The sequence below is a fragment of the Siniperca chuatsi genome, linkage group LG24, assembly GCF_020085105.1.
Source record: "Siniperca chuatsi isolate FFG_IHB_CAS linkage group LG24, ASM2008510v1, whole genome shotgun sequence".
NCBI classification, from domain to species: Eukaryota; Metazoa; Chordata; class Actinopteri; order Centrarchiformes; family Sinipercidae; genus Siniperca; species Siniperca chuatsi.
The window spans coordinates 16534750-16551590 of record NC_058065.1 but is presented as its reverse complement, the minus strand read 5'-3'; the positions used below and the strand labels follow the sequence as shown (position 1 = coordinate 16551590).

The window sequence follows — 16841 nt, the reverse complement described above, 5'->3', positions numbered from 1 at the left end:
ATCTGTATGCATTTTTATCCATTACTGCATGTTACTAACTCAACATCTTCTCTCTCCCGTAGTTCTGTGCTTTCTCGTTTCTCTCCTCTCTCCTCCTGTCACTTTCAGCAGGTATTTCTGCCTCCGGAGCTGCGGGGTCTGGGTCTGTGGTTGTGGGCCACCTGCTGCCCCCATGTTCCTGCTCGACAATTACTACTACCGTTGTTGTTATTGGCTCTGTTACTGATGTTGACATTATTCTTCCTATATGCCAAATGCTTGCTCATGGTGGGATTTGTTGGGTCTCTGTAATTAATATTATAAAGAGTACGGTCTAGACCTGCTCAATAGGAAAAGCACAATGAGATAACTTCTGTTATGAATTGGCGCTATATAAATAAAATTTAATTGAAAATTTAATTGAATACATATTCAGAATAAGGACCAAGAGTGCGGTACAATATAACAAACAGAACTGGCTGTCACGTTTTCCAGGTTGGGTGTGAAAGACTAAGAATAAGGTTTCGAATGAGTTATAATTTAGTTTAGGTTTAGCGTTGATTAATAGGCTTGAGTCGAAGATGGCTGCAACTCCACCTCCTCGGCCGGTGCCTCGAGGAATGTGAGTATTATTATGACTGGGCGGAGTGGATTAATTTAGGCTAACATATTCTTCATGACCCAGCCAGGTTTCAGTAAGACAGAATAAGTCAATAAGATATTCTGATATTAAATCGTTCACTAGTACAGCTTTAGATGACAGAGATCTGATGTTTAAGAGTGGATTTATGTCTCATGGGGAAGTGGGGTGATTTTAACATTACTTGCGCTGGTCAGGGATTTTAATCCCATCCAGAATGTGGATGGGGGAATTTTTTACCCCTACCCCCTGTAATTATTACAGCCTAAGTTACCTACTGCTGGTCCTCCTGTAAATTTAAATCCCATCTGGAGCGATGCCCTTGTATTTTTAAAGTGGATCTCTGAGTTTTTTTTCCACAAGAAGAGCTGCTTGTCTTTCTACCTTTTCTGGGGTTTTTTTTAATCACCTTGAGTTAAATTACTGAAGAGCACAGTATTTAATTCCCCAACACCCCATGTAATGTTAATCCCGTCTAAATTGGGCTTTTGAGACATGTTGCGATAAACCAAAGAATTTGTCAAAGGGAAATTTTGACCTTATGGTGGCACTGTGGCACTTGGATAAAAGGTCATGGCCATACAAAATGTTATGAATGTCTGGCCAGTTGTGGAGTGTCTTACTCAGGACCACTGAATGCAAGGTTAAAACTATGACAGTGCAGCAAAATAAGATTAAAAATTAAAAAATGTTTTGAACTACATTTATTACATTTTTGTGTTAGCTTATGTTTATAGGTGTATATAGAGCTATTTTTCATTCTGATGCTTACTTCAATGTACAGTATGATGTTTATATTGGACACATGCTTTCCTAAGTTGTGCACAACTGTCCTCATGTAAAGAAGCTTTTTACATTATAAGGAGTTAAAAGCATATATTGTTTTAGAAATGTAGTGGCATGAATGTGGAAATTGTTATATATGAGTGAAAACGAGTCACTAAAGTAGTACAGTAACAAATTACACAATGTAATTGACATATTGTCAAATATGTGGTTTTCTTTCTCTGTTAAATAAGTATATCATATTTACTGTATAGAATATTTTGCACTACAACAACGGAAGCATGTAGGTGTCTGAGGTGTGAACTTTCGTCTGTGTGTGCATGTGATAAATCAAGTGTTAACAATGTCCCTGATGAAATCCAACAACTTACACCCAATAGATGTTTATATCACTGCATGCACTGCCTTAAAAATGTATGTAAAAATTATTGCAAAAATGTGTTTGTTTTTTTAAATTATAGAATATGGTGCTTACTTGGAGGAAAATAGGTACTTCTTACATTCCATAGCAGTTGCTAAACAGTGGACAGTGTGTAGAAAGGATTGCTATATGACTGCAGTTTCAAGTTCTGTTTTTATTTAATCCCATGTAAGAGATTATTAAATACACATTTTTGGTATTTAATTTTATTTCCTTTTATATAATGTCAGTACTGAAGAAACATTGTAAGGTCAGAGTATTGTATGCTACACATTTGTAACAGGTGAGTTATTTATTGATACATGTGTAGATCATATTTCGCAGGTACATGATAGATTATGAAACAGTGGGCCCCTGTGCACAGATGTATAAAACATAACAAGAATTGTTTATTCATGGCATGGCAACGGGGTACAAAGCTCTTCCCAAGGGTCTGATTATCTAGACTGTACATACATTTGGGAATAGCCTGTAATTGAATATCTGCTTGTTGCCAAACAGAGGCCAGACTACAAAATGATAAGTGATGTATATGATGGATATAATATCTATAAAGTTCTGTGACAGTGTTCCTCTCTATGTCTTTTGATGTTTCAGATGTCTCTGCTGATGTATTTCTTAAGCTTTTTGGAGAACATTTTTTTATTTTTTGTAAGAAAGCGGGCTATGACACCATGCTGAGGACATTGGGAGGAAATCTCATTGAATTCATTGGAAATCTGGATGCTCTCCATAGTTACCTGGCTCTGTCTTATCAGGTATTCTCACGTGTGTCATAGTGTTATTATTATTTTAAAATTCTATGTGGAATTTGCATTGTGCTATTGCATGCTCTCTTTCCTCCTGCTCTCTCTCCCTCTCTCTTTCTCTCTTAACCCAACCAGCAGCTGCAGATAGCCACCCACCCTGAGTTTGGTTCTGCTAATTAAGGGGCACACTCCTTTAACTGGACTCTTACCCAGCATGTGAAATTTGGGGCAGCTGGGAAAATGTAAATTGAAGTTACAACAGCTTTCTGTGTCATGGCAAAGCATCAAAATTAGCCGCACCCCCATGCCAAGGCCATTTGCCGAAAACTCACAATCTTTACTATGAAGCATCACCAAGGTCTTAAGTCCATTTCTGACAACATTTGAAGTGGATGTACTCAACTTAGAGTAAATCAATGCGTAAACATGCCATTTCCTGTTGCCAGTAGGTGGTGCTATGACAATAACTGAATATTGTCATATACAGTGGTGTGAAAAAGTGTTTTCCCCCTCCTTGATTTCTTTTTTTTTGCATGTTTGTCACACTTCAATGTTTCAGATCATCAAACAAATTTAAATATTAGTCAAAGATAACACAAGTAAACACAAAATGCAGTTTTTAAATGAAGGTTGTTATTATTAAGGGAAAACAAAATGCAAACCTACATGGCCCTGTGTGAAAAAGTGATTGCCCCCTAAACCTAATAACTGGTTGGGCCACCCTTAGTAGCAACAACTGCAATCAAGCATTTGCGATAACTTGCAATGAGTCTTTTACAGCGCTGTGGAGGAATTTTGGCCCACTCATCTTTGCAGAATTGTTGTAATTCAGCCACATTGGAGGGTTTTCGAGCATGAACTGCCTTTTTAAGGTCATGCCACAGCATTTCAATAGGATTCAGGTTTGCGGATGACACCACCCTCATTGGGCTAATCACTAATGGGGATGAGTCTGCCTACAGATGGGAGATTGACCACCTGGTGACCTGGTTCTCAAGACAGTGGAGATGGTTGTGGATTACAGAAAAAGTCCATCCCCATCCACCCCCATCACCCTGTGTGACTCCCCTGTCAACACTGTGGAGTCCTTTACATTTCCTGGGCACCATCATCACCAAGAAAGCCCAATAGAGGATGTACTTCCTGTGGCAGCTGAAGAAAACCTGCCAAAGACAATGATGGTGCACTTCTATACTGCCATCATTGAGTCCATCCTCACCTCCTCCATAACCATCTGGCTTGCTGCTGCCCCTGCCAAGACAAGGGCAGACTGCAGCATATCATTCGCTCCACAGAGAAGGTGATTGGTTGCAATCTACCTTCCCTCCAGGACCTGTATGCTTCCAGGACTTTGAGGCATTTATTTCCGTCTGCAGATGGCCTCTTCAAAAAGGCCCGGGACCCCCACTGACACTGACTTTCATACTCACCCAACCACCTCCTTATAGTACAGTATACTCATACTGTAAACTTTTGCACATTCGCGTGTAAATATTTTGCACATTGCACAAATTGTCATTTAAATAAGTCACATTGTACTTTATTATTTTATTATATTGTTTAATATTCTGTAATATATGTGCGCATGCGCCAACGTGCATGCTGCCTGTTGCCGTAGCTCCGTCTCGTTGTCTTACTTTCTCCAACTTTTAGCTTTCCTTTTTCTTCCAAACTTGAATAACTTGTGTGTAAGTATAATTTAAACTACACTCTTTACGAGAATGAGAGTAGACAGTGTTTTAGTACTTTTTTTCACCGTGAAACTTCTTCTCCTGCTACTCAGTCAGGGCACCGCTGCAGATCAACTGTTTGGCCGCATTGTTTACACCAGGGAACAGCTGATAGCGCTGAAACCGAGTGGCATGGCACCCAGGACAACCAATGTCCCCACTGAGATCTGGAGGAGGACACACCGAGGATGCAGAGTTGGAACGAAGCAGCGAGGGAAGAGAGAGGGGTCCAGACAAAAGAGACTTAAGAACAAGAGATTTAAGCCATGTCTGCCTTCTCTTGTAATGGGCAACGTGAGATCGCTGGCGAATAAAATGGACGAGCTAACGGCATAAGCCGGGAGTCACACGGAGTTACGTGAGTGTAGTTTTATGTGCTTCTCAGAGACATGGCTTCACCAGGATATCCCGGATCATAACATTTCCATCGACGGCTTTCAGACTGTTCGGGCCGACAGGGATCACAACCTGAGCGTTAAGCTGAAAGGCGGCGGGCTTGCTGTTCTGGTCAACAACAGATGGTGTAACCCTAGTCACATTACTATCAAGCAGAGTATCTGTAGCCCGGACATTGAACTGTTAGCTGTGGGACTCCGGCCATATTATCTGCCACATGAATTCTCACATGCCATTGTTGTGGCTGTTTACATCTCCCCCTCTGCTAACCCGGCATTGGCGTGCAACGCCATTCACACCGCCATAGCACAACTCCAGACTCAACACCTGAGTGCACTCATATTAATCTCAGGTGACTTCAACCATGTCAGTGTTTCAACAACACTAATTTCACCCAGTATGTGAATTGTCCTACTAGAGAGGAGAGGACACTGGACCTGCTGTATGCTAACGTTAAGGACGTTAGCATACCCCCCCGGGTAGGTCGGACCACAACCTGGTTCACCTCAAACCCACTCGGTTAGCCCATCAAAGTCCTCTCCATGAGGATCGCAGAGTGCATCCCAGTTTGTCACTTCAAAACATTCCTGCAGTGTCTCATAGGCGTCCTCTGACCATCTCCTCACTGTCCTTGTGGTCGCAGGCTGCCTTTTAACCAGAGGCTCACTGGCTGCATTAACTTCTGTGTGGACTGCAATGTCCCAACTAAGGTGGTCCATTGTTATCCAAATAACAAACCATGGGTAACAAAGGACATCAGAGACATCTTGAATGCCAAGAGGAGGGCCTTTACTGGTGGTAATAGGGAGGAGGTGAGGGCAATCCAGGCTGACCTGAAGGTGAAGATCAGGGAGGCCAAGGAGAAGTACAGGAGGAAGCTGGAGTGGAACAACATGAGAGAGGTCTGGAGCAGCATGAAGAGCATCACTGGCTTCAGACCAACTGGCAGCAGAGGAGTTGAAGGCATCTTGGACAGGGCCAACAAACTTAATCTGTTCTTTAACAGACTCGGCACACCGGCTCCTGCTCATCCCCCCCTCTCACTCAGCTGCTGTCAGCCCTCTGACTCCTCTGAGTCCTCTGCTCCCCCCTCCTCCATCTTTCTGGGAGAGTCCTACTCCCCTCTCAACTGGCTATCAGGCTAACGGCCCTCTTCACACTAATGACTCCCCCCCTCCCCCGCCTGTAACCTCTGCTGTGTGCCTGACTACTGACCAGGTTAGAGGACAGCTGATGAAACTCCACTCAAACAAGGCTGCAGGCCCCAATGGAGTTAGCCCTGGGGTGCTAAAAGCCTGTGCCCCCCAGTTATGTGGAGTCCTTCAACATGTCTTCAACCTGAGCCTGAGCCTTAACTCCTCCCTCTAAGTGTTAGTCTATATGACCCTAAGTCATTAAACTGGACATTGATCATTACATCTCTGCAATACTTAATAATAATTGTGCAATATTCTGTGTTATACTCTTTTCAGTTTAAAAATCCCTATTTATTGATAGTGATATTTATTCATACCTCTATTACTGCTGTGCAATATCCTCCATCTCATTATAATCTTAATAGCTTCACTTAACTTGACAGTTCATGCACTGTTACTTTATACCGTATTATTATCATCAACTGGTAAACCCACTTTGTACTTCACCCTTATTTTTACTTATGCCCACTTGATACTTAATTTATTTTCTGACCTGTATCATAGTGTATTATATTTTTTGCTTAGTACTTCTATTCCTGTGTGCACTGACATGATAGTGAGCTGCTGTAACAAAAGAGCTTACCCTCGGGGATCAATAAAGTATTTCTGGTTTTGATTAATATCTTATTGTCAATTTTATATTTAGGATTCTTGACCTGCAGTACTTGCTTTATCTTTCTTTATATTTTTATTATGTTTATTGTTTTGCACCAAAATACCAAACCTAATTCCTTGTATGTGTAAACCTACTTGGCAATAAAGCTGTTTCTGATTCTGAAGAGCTACTACTACTACTACTCAAAGAGCTCAGTCAAAGGGATGTCAGGTGTAATTTTTTCCCCCCTGATCTTTTAGTATCTTTATTCTTATCATGTTTGTTTATTTTTCCTTATATGTCCTACTTAAAGGTCCAGAATGTAGATTTAGTGTCATGTAGTGGCGAAATTGCAGTTTACAATTCCAAGCGTGTAGGAGAAACTAAGGTGGCCGCGAAACTTGTGAAAAACGTGAAAGGCCCAATCTAGAGCCAGTGATTGGTTTGTCCGTTCTGGCCTACTGTAGAAACATGGCGGTGCAACATAGCAGCCTCCATGGAAGGGGACCCACTCCCTCTCTAGATAAAAATGACTCATTCTAAGGTAATGCAAACACAACTATTCCATTTCTGCCAATAGCTGCTCCTAAATGTTACATACTGGACCTTTAATACAGCTGCACAGTGCATAACGTAGGCTACAGTGAGCCTATGTTAAAATTATTGAAGCAATTTACATATTGATATCTGAGTAGCTCCGGTTTAAGAACAGAAAACCTGTAGTACAGGTTCCCTTTGATGGTTTCCTATAGGGCTGCAGCTAACGATTATTTTTCATTATCGATTAACCTGTCGATCATTTTCTCGATTAATCGATTAATTGTTTGGTCCGTAAAATGTCAAAAAATTGGGAAAAATGTTGATCACTGTTTCCCAAAGCCCAAGGTGTCATCCTCAAATGTCCACAACCCAAAGATATTCAGTTTACTGTCATAGAGGACTAAAGAAACCAGAAAATATTATTTGAGAAGCTTAAATCAGAGAATTTGGACATCTTATTATTATTTTATTACTCAAAACAATTAATCGATTATTTAAAAAATGGCAATTAATTCAATAGTTGACAACTAATCAATTAATTGACTAATCGTTGAAGCTGCTGTGTGTGTGTGTAATAATTAAAAAAGGGAATTTCATGAAGTGTAGCTTGTAGAGGCAACTAGTATGAGAGTTTCTTCAGTTTTTTTCTGTTTGTTGTTTTTTTAACTTAATCTGAATCATACCTCCTGTTTTTAAGGAAATGAATGCCCCATCTTTCCGAGTGGAGATGACAGATGATGGGAAGATGCTACTTCACTACTATTCTGACAGGAAGGGCCTGTACCATATTGTACCTGGTAAGAACAACCACACCAATTGACTTCCTTGATCTACTGCATTGATCCTGATCTTATGTGTTGCAAAAAAAGCTAAGTTATGGCTTTAACTTTAACAGTTGTAGCTACAGTGGGAGCCACTCAGAATTGCAGCTCCTAAACAAAGGCCTCTCGGCTGCCAGCAGACTGGGAACCAGTTCCCAGTCAACGCCCCGCTTCCTCCTGTTTCCTGACAGGGTGTGTCTAGATTCCACTATAAACACGGCCATTCATTCAATTGCAGGGTGTCACCATGTGATGACGCTTCCTCCATCTAACTCAGCTGCTGTTGGACCTCAGACTCCTCAGACTCCTCTGAGTCCATTGCTCCCCCTCCTTCATCTTCCTGGGAGAGTCCTACTCCCCCCTCAACTGGCTCTCAGGCTAACGGCCCTCTCATGACTGACGACTCCCCCCTCCCCCACATGTAACCTCTGCTGTGTGCCTGACTACTGACCAGGTGAGAGGACAGATGATGAAACTCCACTCAAACAAGGCTGCAGGCCCCAATGGCGTTTGCCCCAGGGTTCTAAAAATGCCCAGCTATGTGGAGTCCTTCAACATGTCTTCAACCTAAGCCTGAATCTTCAAAGGGTCCCTGTTCTGTGGAAGACATCTTGCCTCGTTCCTGTGCCGAAGACGCCGCGTCCCAGTGGCTCCAAGGACTACAGACCGGTGGCACTGACCTCCCACATAATAAAGACCCTGGAGAGACTGGTGCTGGAACAGCTGCGGCCCATGGTCAGACCCCTCCTGGACCCCCTTCAGTTTGCCTACCGGCCCTGGCTGTGAGTTGAGGACGCCATCATCTTCCTGCTGAACCGCATCTACGACCACGTGGACTAGCCAGCAAGCACGGTGAGGATCATGTTTTTTGACTTCTCCAGTGCTTTCAACACCATCCGGCCAGCCCTGCTGGGTGAGAAGCTCGCAGTGATACAGGTGGATGGCCCCCTCGTGTCCTGGATTGTGGACTACCTGACTGGCAGACCACAGCATGTGCATCTGCAGCACTGTGTGTCAGACAGCGTGGTCAGCAACACTGGGGCCCCTCAGGGGATTGCCCTCTCTCCCTTCCTCTTCACCATCTACACCACAGACTTCAGCTACCACACAGAGTCCTGCCATCTTCAGAAGTTTTCTGATGACTCTGCTGTGGTGGGAAGTATCAGCAGTGGTGATGAGACTGAGTACAGGGCTGTGGTGGGGAACTTTGTCAATGGTCTGAGCAGAAGCATCTGCAGTTCAATGCGACAAAGTCCAAGGAGCTGGTTGTAGACCCAAGAAGGGCCAAAGCACCAGTGACCCCGGTTTCCATCCAGGGGGTCAGTGTGGACATTGTGGAGGACTACAAGTACCTGGGAGTACACATGGACAATAAACTGGACTGGGCTAAGAACACTCAAGCTCTTTAGAGGAAGGGCCAGAGCCGCCTCTATTTTCTGAGGAGGCTGAGGTCCTTCAACATCTGCTGGACAATGCTGAGGATGTTTTATGAGTCTGTGGTGGCCAGTGCTATCCTGTATGCTGTTGCATGCTGGGGCAGCAGGTTGAGGGTAGCGGACGCTAACTGACTCAACAAACCGATCCGTAAGGCCAGTGACATTGTGGAGGTGGAGCTGGACTCTCTGTCGGGGGTGTCAGAGAGGAGGATGCTGGCCAAACTACATGTACAGTGTCTCCCACCCACTCCATGATGTGCTGGTCAAACAAAGGAGTACCTTCAGTGAAATATTCATCCCCCAAAATGCACCACAGAGCACCACAGGAAGTCATTCCTGCCTGTGGCCATCAAATTCTCTAACTCCTCCTTCTAAGTGTCTGTCTATAAGTCATTAAACTGGACATTGGACCATTAACATCACTGCAATACAGTGACTCTTTCAAAGAGACATAAATTAGGTCAGTCAGTCTCCCGTATCCCCTGATCCTTTGCGTCACACACTATGTAGCCACGAGGACACGCTTCTTACAGTTGCTGCTCCCTCACTTTGTTGCATTTTTTTAATATGCTGTGAGAGAGGGCTCTAGCATGATTTGAGGGTGTTACTCACACACAGCCATGTCTCGGAACAAAACCTGTGCATATTCACTTTCATGTTGAAACATGTCAGGCTTTATTCTGCAGTAGACAGCTATTGAATCATGGACCACAAACTGATCTCTCACTACCTCCCATCCACTACACATCCATAACTCCTTTTTTCCCATTTTTCCATCTTGCTGCAGGTATCATGGAGGCGGTTGCCAGAGAGTTTTTTGATAGCAAAGTGACAATGGTGGTTCTCAATCAATCAGAGGAAGATGAGCGGACAGGGAAGAAGGAACATGTGGTGTTTCTGGTCAAACAGACCAACCAAGCTAGCAAGACTAGAGACCAGGACCATTCCAGTTATAGAGGGGTGGGTGTCTGTGGATGTATGTGCATGGTCTGTTTCTATATTTATATATTATGTATGTTTCTGATTCTTGGCCTACATGTGCTCTGTGTGATTTTTCCCAGGAGGCATTATTCAGAACAATGAGAGACAGGTGTTTGTCACTGGCCGGGAAAAGGAGTGGCTGGGAACTGATCAGGGCTGTGGTTCTCTCAGAAAAAGGTTAACTTTATAGTTAAGCTTATACTTTATAACACAGACATGAGAGTGATATCCATCTTCTCATTAAACTCTTGGAAAGATAGCAAATTAGCGTTTTTCCCTAAATGTTGAACTATTAATCTAAGTGAATCCCTCGTGCATAGGTAGTCAATCTGAATCTAGTGTGGAAATGGCGAACTCTGCCACTACGAATGAAAACTACTATGGAGAATACTTTGAATGTAAATACATTGAATATGAAAAAGTGGCAACATAAATAGTATCAAAAATGTTTTTTAATTTTATGAAAAGCTTAAGGATTATAATTTTAATGTGAATTCATGCTAATATATATTTATATATACAGTGGTGTGCAAAAGTGTTTGCCCCCTTCCTGATTTCTTATTTTTTTGCACATTTGTCATACTTAAATGTTTCAGATCATCAAACAAATTTAAATATTAGTCAAAGATAACACAAGTAAACATAAAATGCAGTTTTTAAATGAAGGTTGTTATTATTAAGGGAAAACAAAATCCAAACCTACATGGCCCTGTGTGAAAAAGTGATTGCCACCTAAACCTAATAACTGGTTGGGCCACCCTTAGCAGCAACCACAGCAATCAAACGTTTGCGATAACTTGCAATGAGTCTTTTATAGCGCTGTGGAGGAATTTTGGCCCACTCATCTTTGCAGAATTGTTGTAATTCAGGCACATTGGAGGGTTTTTGAGCATGAACTGCCTTTTTAAGGTCATGCCACAGCATCTCAATAGGATTCAGGTCAGGCCACTTTAAAGTCTTCATTTTGTTCTTCTTCAGCCATTCAGAGGTGGACTAGTTGGTGTGTTTTGGATCATTGTCCTGCTGCAGAACCCATGTTCGCTTCGGCTTGAGGTCACGAACAGATGGCCAGACATTCTCCTTCAGGAGTTTTTGGTAGACAGCAGAATTTATGGTTCCATGTGTCACAGCAAGTCTTCCAGGTCCTGAAGCAGCAAAACAGCCCCAGACCATCACACTACCACTACCATATTTTACTGTTGGTATGATGTTCTTTTTCTGAAAAGCGGTGTTACTTTTACGCCAGAATTAATGGGACACACACCTTCCAAAAAGTTAAACTTTTGTCTTGTCAGTCCACAGAGTATTTTCCCAAAAGCCAAGATGTTTTCTGGCAAAAATGAGACGAGCCTTAATGGTCTTTTTGTTCAGCAGTGGTTTTCGTCTTGGAACTCTGCCATGCAGGCCATTTTTGCCCAGTCTCTTTCTTATGGTGGAGTCATGAACACAGACCTTAACTGAGGCAAGTGAGGCCTGCAGTTCTTTGGATGTTGTTGTGGGGTCTCTGAATGGCTGAAGAAGAACAAAATGAAGACTTTGGAGTGGCCTAGTGGAGATAAGTTGAGCAAACTGTTTGCAAATGTTTATTCAACATCTGTTGTATAATAGCCGAACCTTATATGGATTCAGATGTGAATTTGATACAGCATTCTAGTGAGGCTGACAGACGAAGAAGAAGAACAAAATGAAGACTTTGGAGTGGCCTTGTCAAAATCCTGACCTGAATCCTATTGAGATGCTGTGGCATGACCTTAAAAAAGCAGTTCATGCTCGAAAACCCTCCAGTATGGCTGAATTACAACAATTCTGCAAAGATGAGTGGGCCAAAATTCCTCCACAGCGCTTTAAAAGACTCATTGCAAGTTATCGCAAACGTTTGATTGCAGTTGTTGCTGTTAAGGGTGGCCCAACCAGTTATTAGGTTTAGGGGGCAATCACTTTTTCACACAGGGCCATGTAGGTTTGGATTTTGTTTTCCCTTAATAATAACAACCTTCATTTAAAAACTGCATTTTGTGTTTACTTGTGTTATCTTTGACTAATATCTAAATTTGTTTGATAATCTGAAACATTTAAGTATGACAAACATGCAAAAAAAAAAGAAATCAGGAAGGGGGCAAACACTTTTGCACACCACTGTATATACTATAGTATTCAGGACATTCAGATAAAAGACCACATGGTATTGTACATTACTGAGCGGTACAGCCACAAAGCATCTATTAACATCTTAATGAGCTGCAAACGTATATTTATGCTGTATGAGAAAATTGTCAGCAAAACAACTCTAAACTATATTAGGTCAACTGAAGAACAAACACCATAGCACAACCGAAATGTAACAGCCAGATCTTGTCGTCATTCTGTGTTAGTTTACTATGTTTGAAGGGTAGCTCCTCCAACATTGATGGAATGAGTGTGTTTGATTTACTTCCCAGGCAACCTCGAGTGCACCTTCAGTCCATGTTACCCAAACAAGCTGTGGATGGAAGAGAAAGCTTTCTGCAATACTTTCCCCTTCCATATTGTCTTTGATGAAGATGTAAGGCTCCATGTCTCTGTGTGCTTTAGTAGCTCTATGAGAGTATTTTTTATCAGATTCATTGGCACACTTAAAATATTTTTGGTTTGGCTCAAACTCATGCTGTGGAATCCTGATACCTTGTGTTTCCACCACCATCTGTCTTTCTCTGTTTCTGGTCTCTGTCCTGGACTGTCTTATCAGCTCAAGGTAAGGCAGACAGGGGTGAATATACAAAAGTTTGTTCCAGGTCTCCTGGCCAGAGATGCTACGTTGGACCAATATTTCACCATTATACACCCACAGGTAAAACAGTCACAGAGCCAAGAGTTCAAAAATGTACTAATAATTTGGTACTTGCAGTTGTTGGTATTTTGATCGACCGTGTTAATACAGGCAGCTTAGTGAAAATGGCACGTCAGCAATGCAGCAGCGGTTTCAGTCCTCCGTCAGTATCTACACAGGATGCGTTTAGGTGGGTCACCTGCATTTTGGCAGCCCTCAGATCCCAATAAACAATCACTGTACCTATGTGAGTAAAATGGAAGAAAATAGATTTAAAGAATAAAATATAAAAATAATAATAATAAAATATAAAAATATGTTACGCTTTAGTTCACAGCTATGCGCATAAATGTGTGTGCCATACACTGCCTCTGTAGACAGATGTATTGATTAAAATTTAAACATTTCTATTCCCTCAGATGGGTGTGAGATGAACAACTGAAAAACACTGCTGAAATGCCTCCTGTGTAGACAATAGCTGTTAGACGTTGCACTGAGAATAGGCATCTCAAAATCAGTTCTGTTTCTGCCACAAAGTCATTCCGTTGCTAGTTGGGTGATTTTGTCAACAAGAGCAAACTAAATACCCAGAGCAAATGCTTCCAGTCCTACTTCCAGACAGCACAACAGATATGTGTGATAAATATGTGTGCTCATGTCATGCTGCTCTGCTCCATCCAGACAACAGTATGATTTCCTGGAGAAGCTCTCTCCATTTGTTGAGTCATTATTGTTATGCTTCACAGCGATTGGCTCAGCTGCTTGGAGCCATGGGACCAGTGTTGTGATTGGCTGAGAGTGTATTTGTTAATCACCACACCCTCTGAGCTATATTCCACTTCACCAAGTCCTTTTGCACGTTGCAAAGGGTCACATACATATACTGCGCTATTCATTGCGCTTGAGCCATTAAAATGGGATGCAAAGTAGAAAGTGCAGCTTTGAGCAAACAGGTGGGAAAATCTGTGGAGGGACAACAGTTGCCCTTCTTTGTTACAATGTCATATTGAATAGTGTGAGGTTTCATCATACTGTAGTGCACCAGTTCAGGGGACACTTTGATCCTATCCAAGAATATTATCACGGCACAGGTAGTACTGGTAAAATGATTTTAAGTCTAGGGTATTTAATTACTGCTAAGCCTTTTGGCTTTACCAGCTACTAACATAGGATAAATGCCTTCGGTTGGGGGCCAGCCTGCTCAGGTCTGCTCCAGTCCTCTTCTTGCGTTAACAATTGTGCGCTGAGCTCGAAATTGGTGTCAGTTACTTTAGCTTAACAAATACATAAATTAAAGAAAAGCAAAAGTAAACCCTGCTTGAGGTATTGTTCATCATATTGCCTACATTTTGGTTTAGCTCTTGTAGTTTCGGGCTGCAATGCTCTTGGTATCAAAAATCACTTTATTTTGCTACTTCAAGTCCCTTTTGTTGCCTCCATGTGCTGTGTTTCACAGCCACTACTGCTGCTGCAATTGCTGACCATGTTGGTAAGCAAACCAAATCAGCGGGCCCAACTACAATAATGGACTTCCCGTTGTTTTCAAAACACATAGGCATGCACCTGCTGCTTTTACCTAAAACAGTATCTTTGCCTCACATCTCTCCCTCGGCAGCCCCCGTTCAATTCTCTCCTGACTCCCTGGTCGGCCGGCCTCACAGTTTGAAAACCTCTGGTTTTAGTTAACTGTCCTTTTTCCATCATCGCCTCAGCAACCGCTATCTGATTTCATGCTACAAATGGTGCGAGCAGTTTTCCACACAACAGCAGGACACAGTAAAAGGAGTTATCTTGCTGAGGAGTTGGAGGTGTGCAGCCTGTTGCATGCAGTTCTTCATCTAACAGCTTACCTTGGCTGATCCTGACTGTTCCATTACTTCCTGCACTATTTAAAACTGATCCACTGTCAAAAAAATGGAGAAAATGACCATTGTCTTGTTTTGTAGACTTGTTTTTGATTAATAGCACTGTCAGCGCTAACCCTCTGCGACACATACATTTTGTTTCCTGTGACTATTTCACAACAAAAGCTGCTGTGTGTTTTGCCAGTTTAATACTTGTAATGTGAACTAGCAGCAGTTGGAAATGTTTTGTCATTAGCAGAAACGTAATACCGCTCTGATATGGTTGTAGGAGAGTGAACAGCAAACAGTGAGGCTGATATTAATAAGATCAAATTAAAACCGTAACTCTGGATTTATGTACACGGTTACTATTTCCTGAATCCTTTGAATATTTGTAGGCTATTTTAATCCAGCACAGGAATGGCAGAATTTGCTTTTATCAATTAAAAATACTATGTAGAGAGGTCATTTCTGGATGTAAATGCATTGAATTGCTGTTGCAACTTTAAGCCAAATAGAGAATTATAAAGTGCAGTAGTAAACATTAAACCAGAATTGTGCAGCCTCTATCTCTGTCTTCTAGGTGACGTTTACCATTGAGAGCATCAGGAAATTCATCAACAGTCAATTTGTATTGAAGAGCTACACAGACAAACACACCACGCTCAAACTAAGAGGTGGGTTCTAATAAATAGCACCGCAATAAAAATTTTTAACACAACACCCCCACTATAATACACTGTTAGGTGTATTACAAAAAATGGAACCAATCACATTAACTTCATCTACATTAAAAGTGCTTTTTGAGAACGGCTTTAAAAAATAGAAAGATCAGTAAGTGCTAGCATGGGGTGTGGAGGTGTAGTCTGAAAATGTGGTTTTCAGCCTGGGGTGGAAACCAGGCAATGACTTCAGGGGGGAATTCTTGAGCGACCACAGGGTCCTTTGAGTGACTGTGTGGCCAAGCGTCGCCCAGGATCACACCCAGGTTCCTCACAGTCTGCATCACCACAGTATTGTCATGATGATGGACAGGCCTCAGTGTGGGCATCCCTTCTCCTGAAAAAACATAATCTCAGTCTTGTCCAGGTGGACATTCAAGTGGTATCTTAACATGCAGGAAAACCGTGATGTGTGCCTCCATCAGTGTTGGAGCTTTACACTCAATTCTGCTGGGCAGAGCAGAACTTTACTTATTTAGGCAGCCTTATCAGCAAGGACAGTTGGACACAGAAGGACATCAAGGCAAGATTGGGGAAAGCCAAAGGTGCGTTTTAACATCTGGAAGTCTGAGCAATACATTATGTCACAGGAGTGCCTCGATAGCCTAATGGTTACAGCACGTCACATGGCAGCATTGATTCCAGCTGGTGACCTTTGTTGCATGTCATACCTCTCTCTCTCTCCCCATTTGCTGTCAGCCTCTACCTGTCACTATCCAATAAAGGCAAAAAAACCCCAAAAACATAAATAATCGCCAAAATAAATTTGGCGACAGTGGCAAGAAAAAACTTCCTTTAAGAGGCAGAAACCTCAGGCAGAACTAGACTCAATGGTGGGTCTCCATCCACTGCTGCCGTGTGAGAGAGAGAGAGAGAGGTTTTGGGGAAGAATTTTTAAAATAGTAATAATGTAATTGTAGTGGTAACATTAATATTAATAAATTAATAATAATAGGAATGACAGCTATAGGAAAAATAATGACAGTATTAGTAACAGAGCCAAAAACGACAACTGTAGTAGCAGTTGTCGAGCAGGAACACAGGGGCAGCAAGTCGCCCACGACCAACAACCACAACCAACAACCAGGAAACCAAAGCTGATATAACAAGGATTGACACATTCCACAATGGATGCCTGAAAAGGCTATGTGGAATCATCTGGCTGAACAAGATCACAACCTTGGAATTACACAGAAAAA

The 16841-nt window shown here is 42.1% G+C and overlaps 1 protein-coding gene across 1 annotated transcript in view; it reads left to right on the top strand.

Moving 5' to 3' along the window:
* Positions 1 to 16841, top strand: part of LOC122872199 (guanylate cyclase soluble subunit beta-2-like) — a 69559-nt gene that overhangs the window by 21860 nt on the left and 30858 nt on the right. The window contains exons 7-13 of the mRNA XM_044188113.1: positions 2424 to 2584; positions 7730 to 7829; positions 10077 to 10249; positions 10351 to 10447; positions 12709 to 12812; positions 12996 to 13097; positions 15504 to 15597. Coding sequence (XP_044044048.1) covers positions 2424 to 2584; positions 7730 to 7829; positions 10077 to 10249; positions 10351 to 10447; positions 12709 to 12812; positions 12996 to 13097; positions 15504 to 15597 — 831 coding nt within the window. The remainder of the gene's footprint in view (positions 1 to 2423; positions 2585 to 7729; positions 7830 to 10076; positions 10250 to 10350; positions 10448 to 12708; positions 12813 to 12995; positions 13098 to 15503; positions 15598 to 16841) is intronic.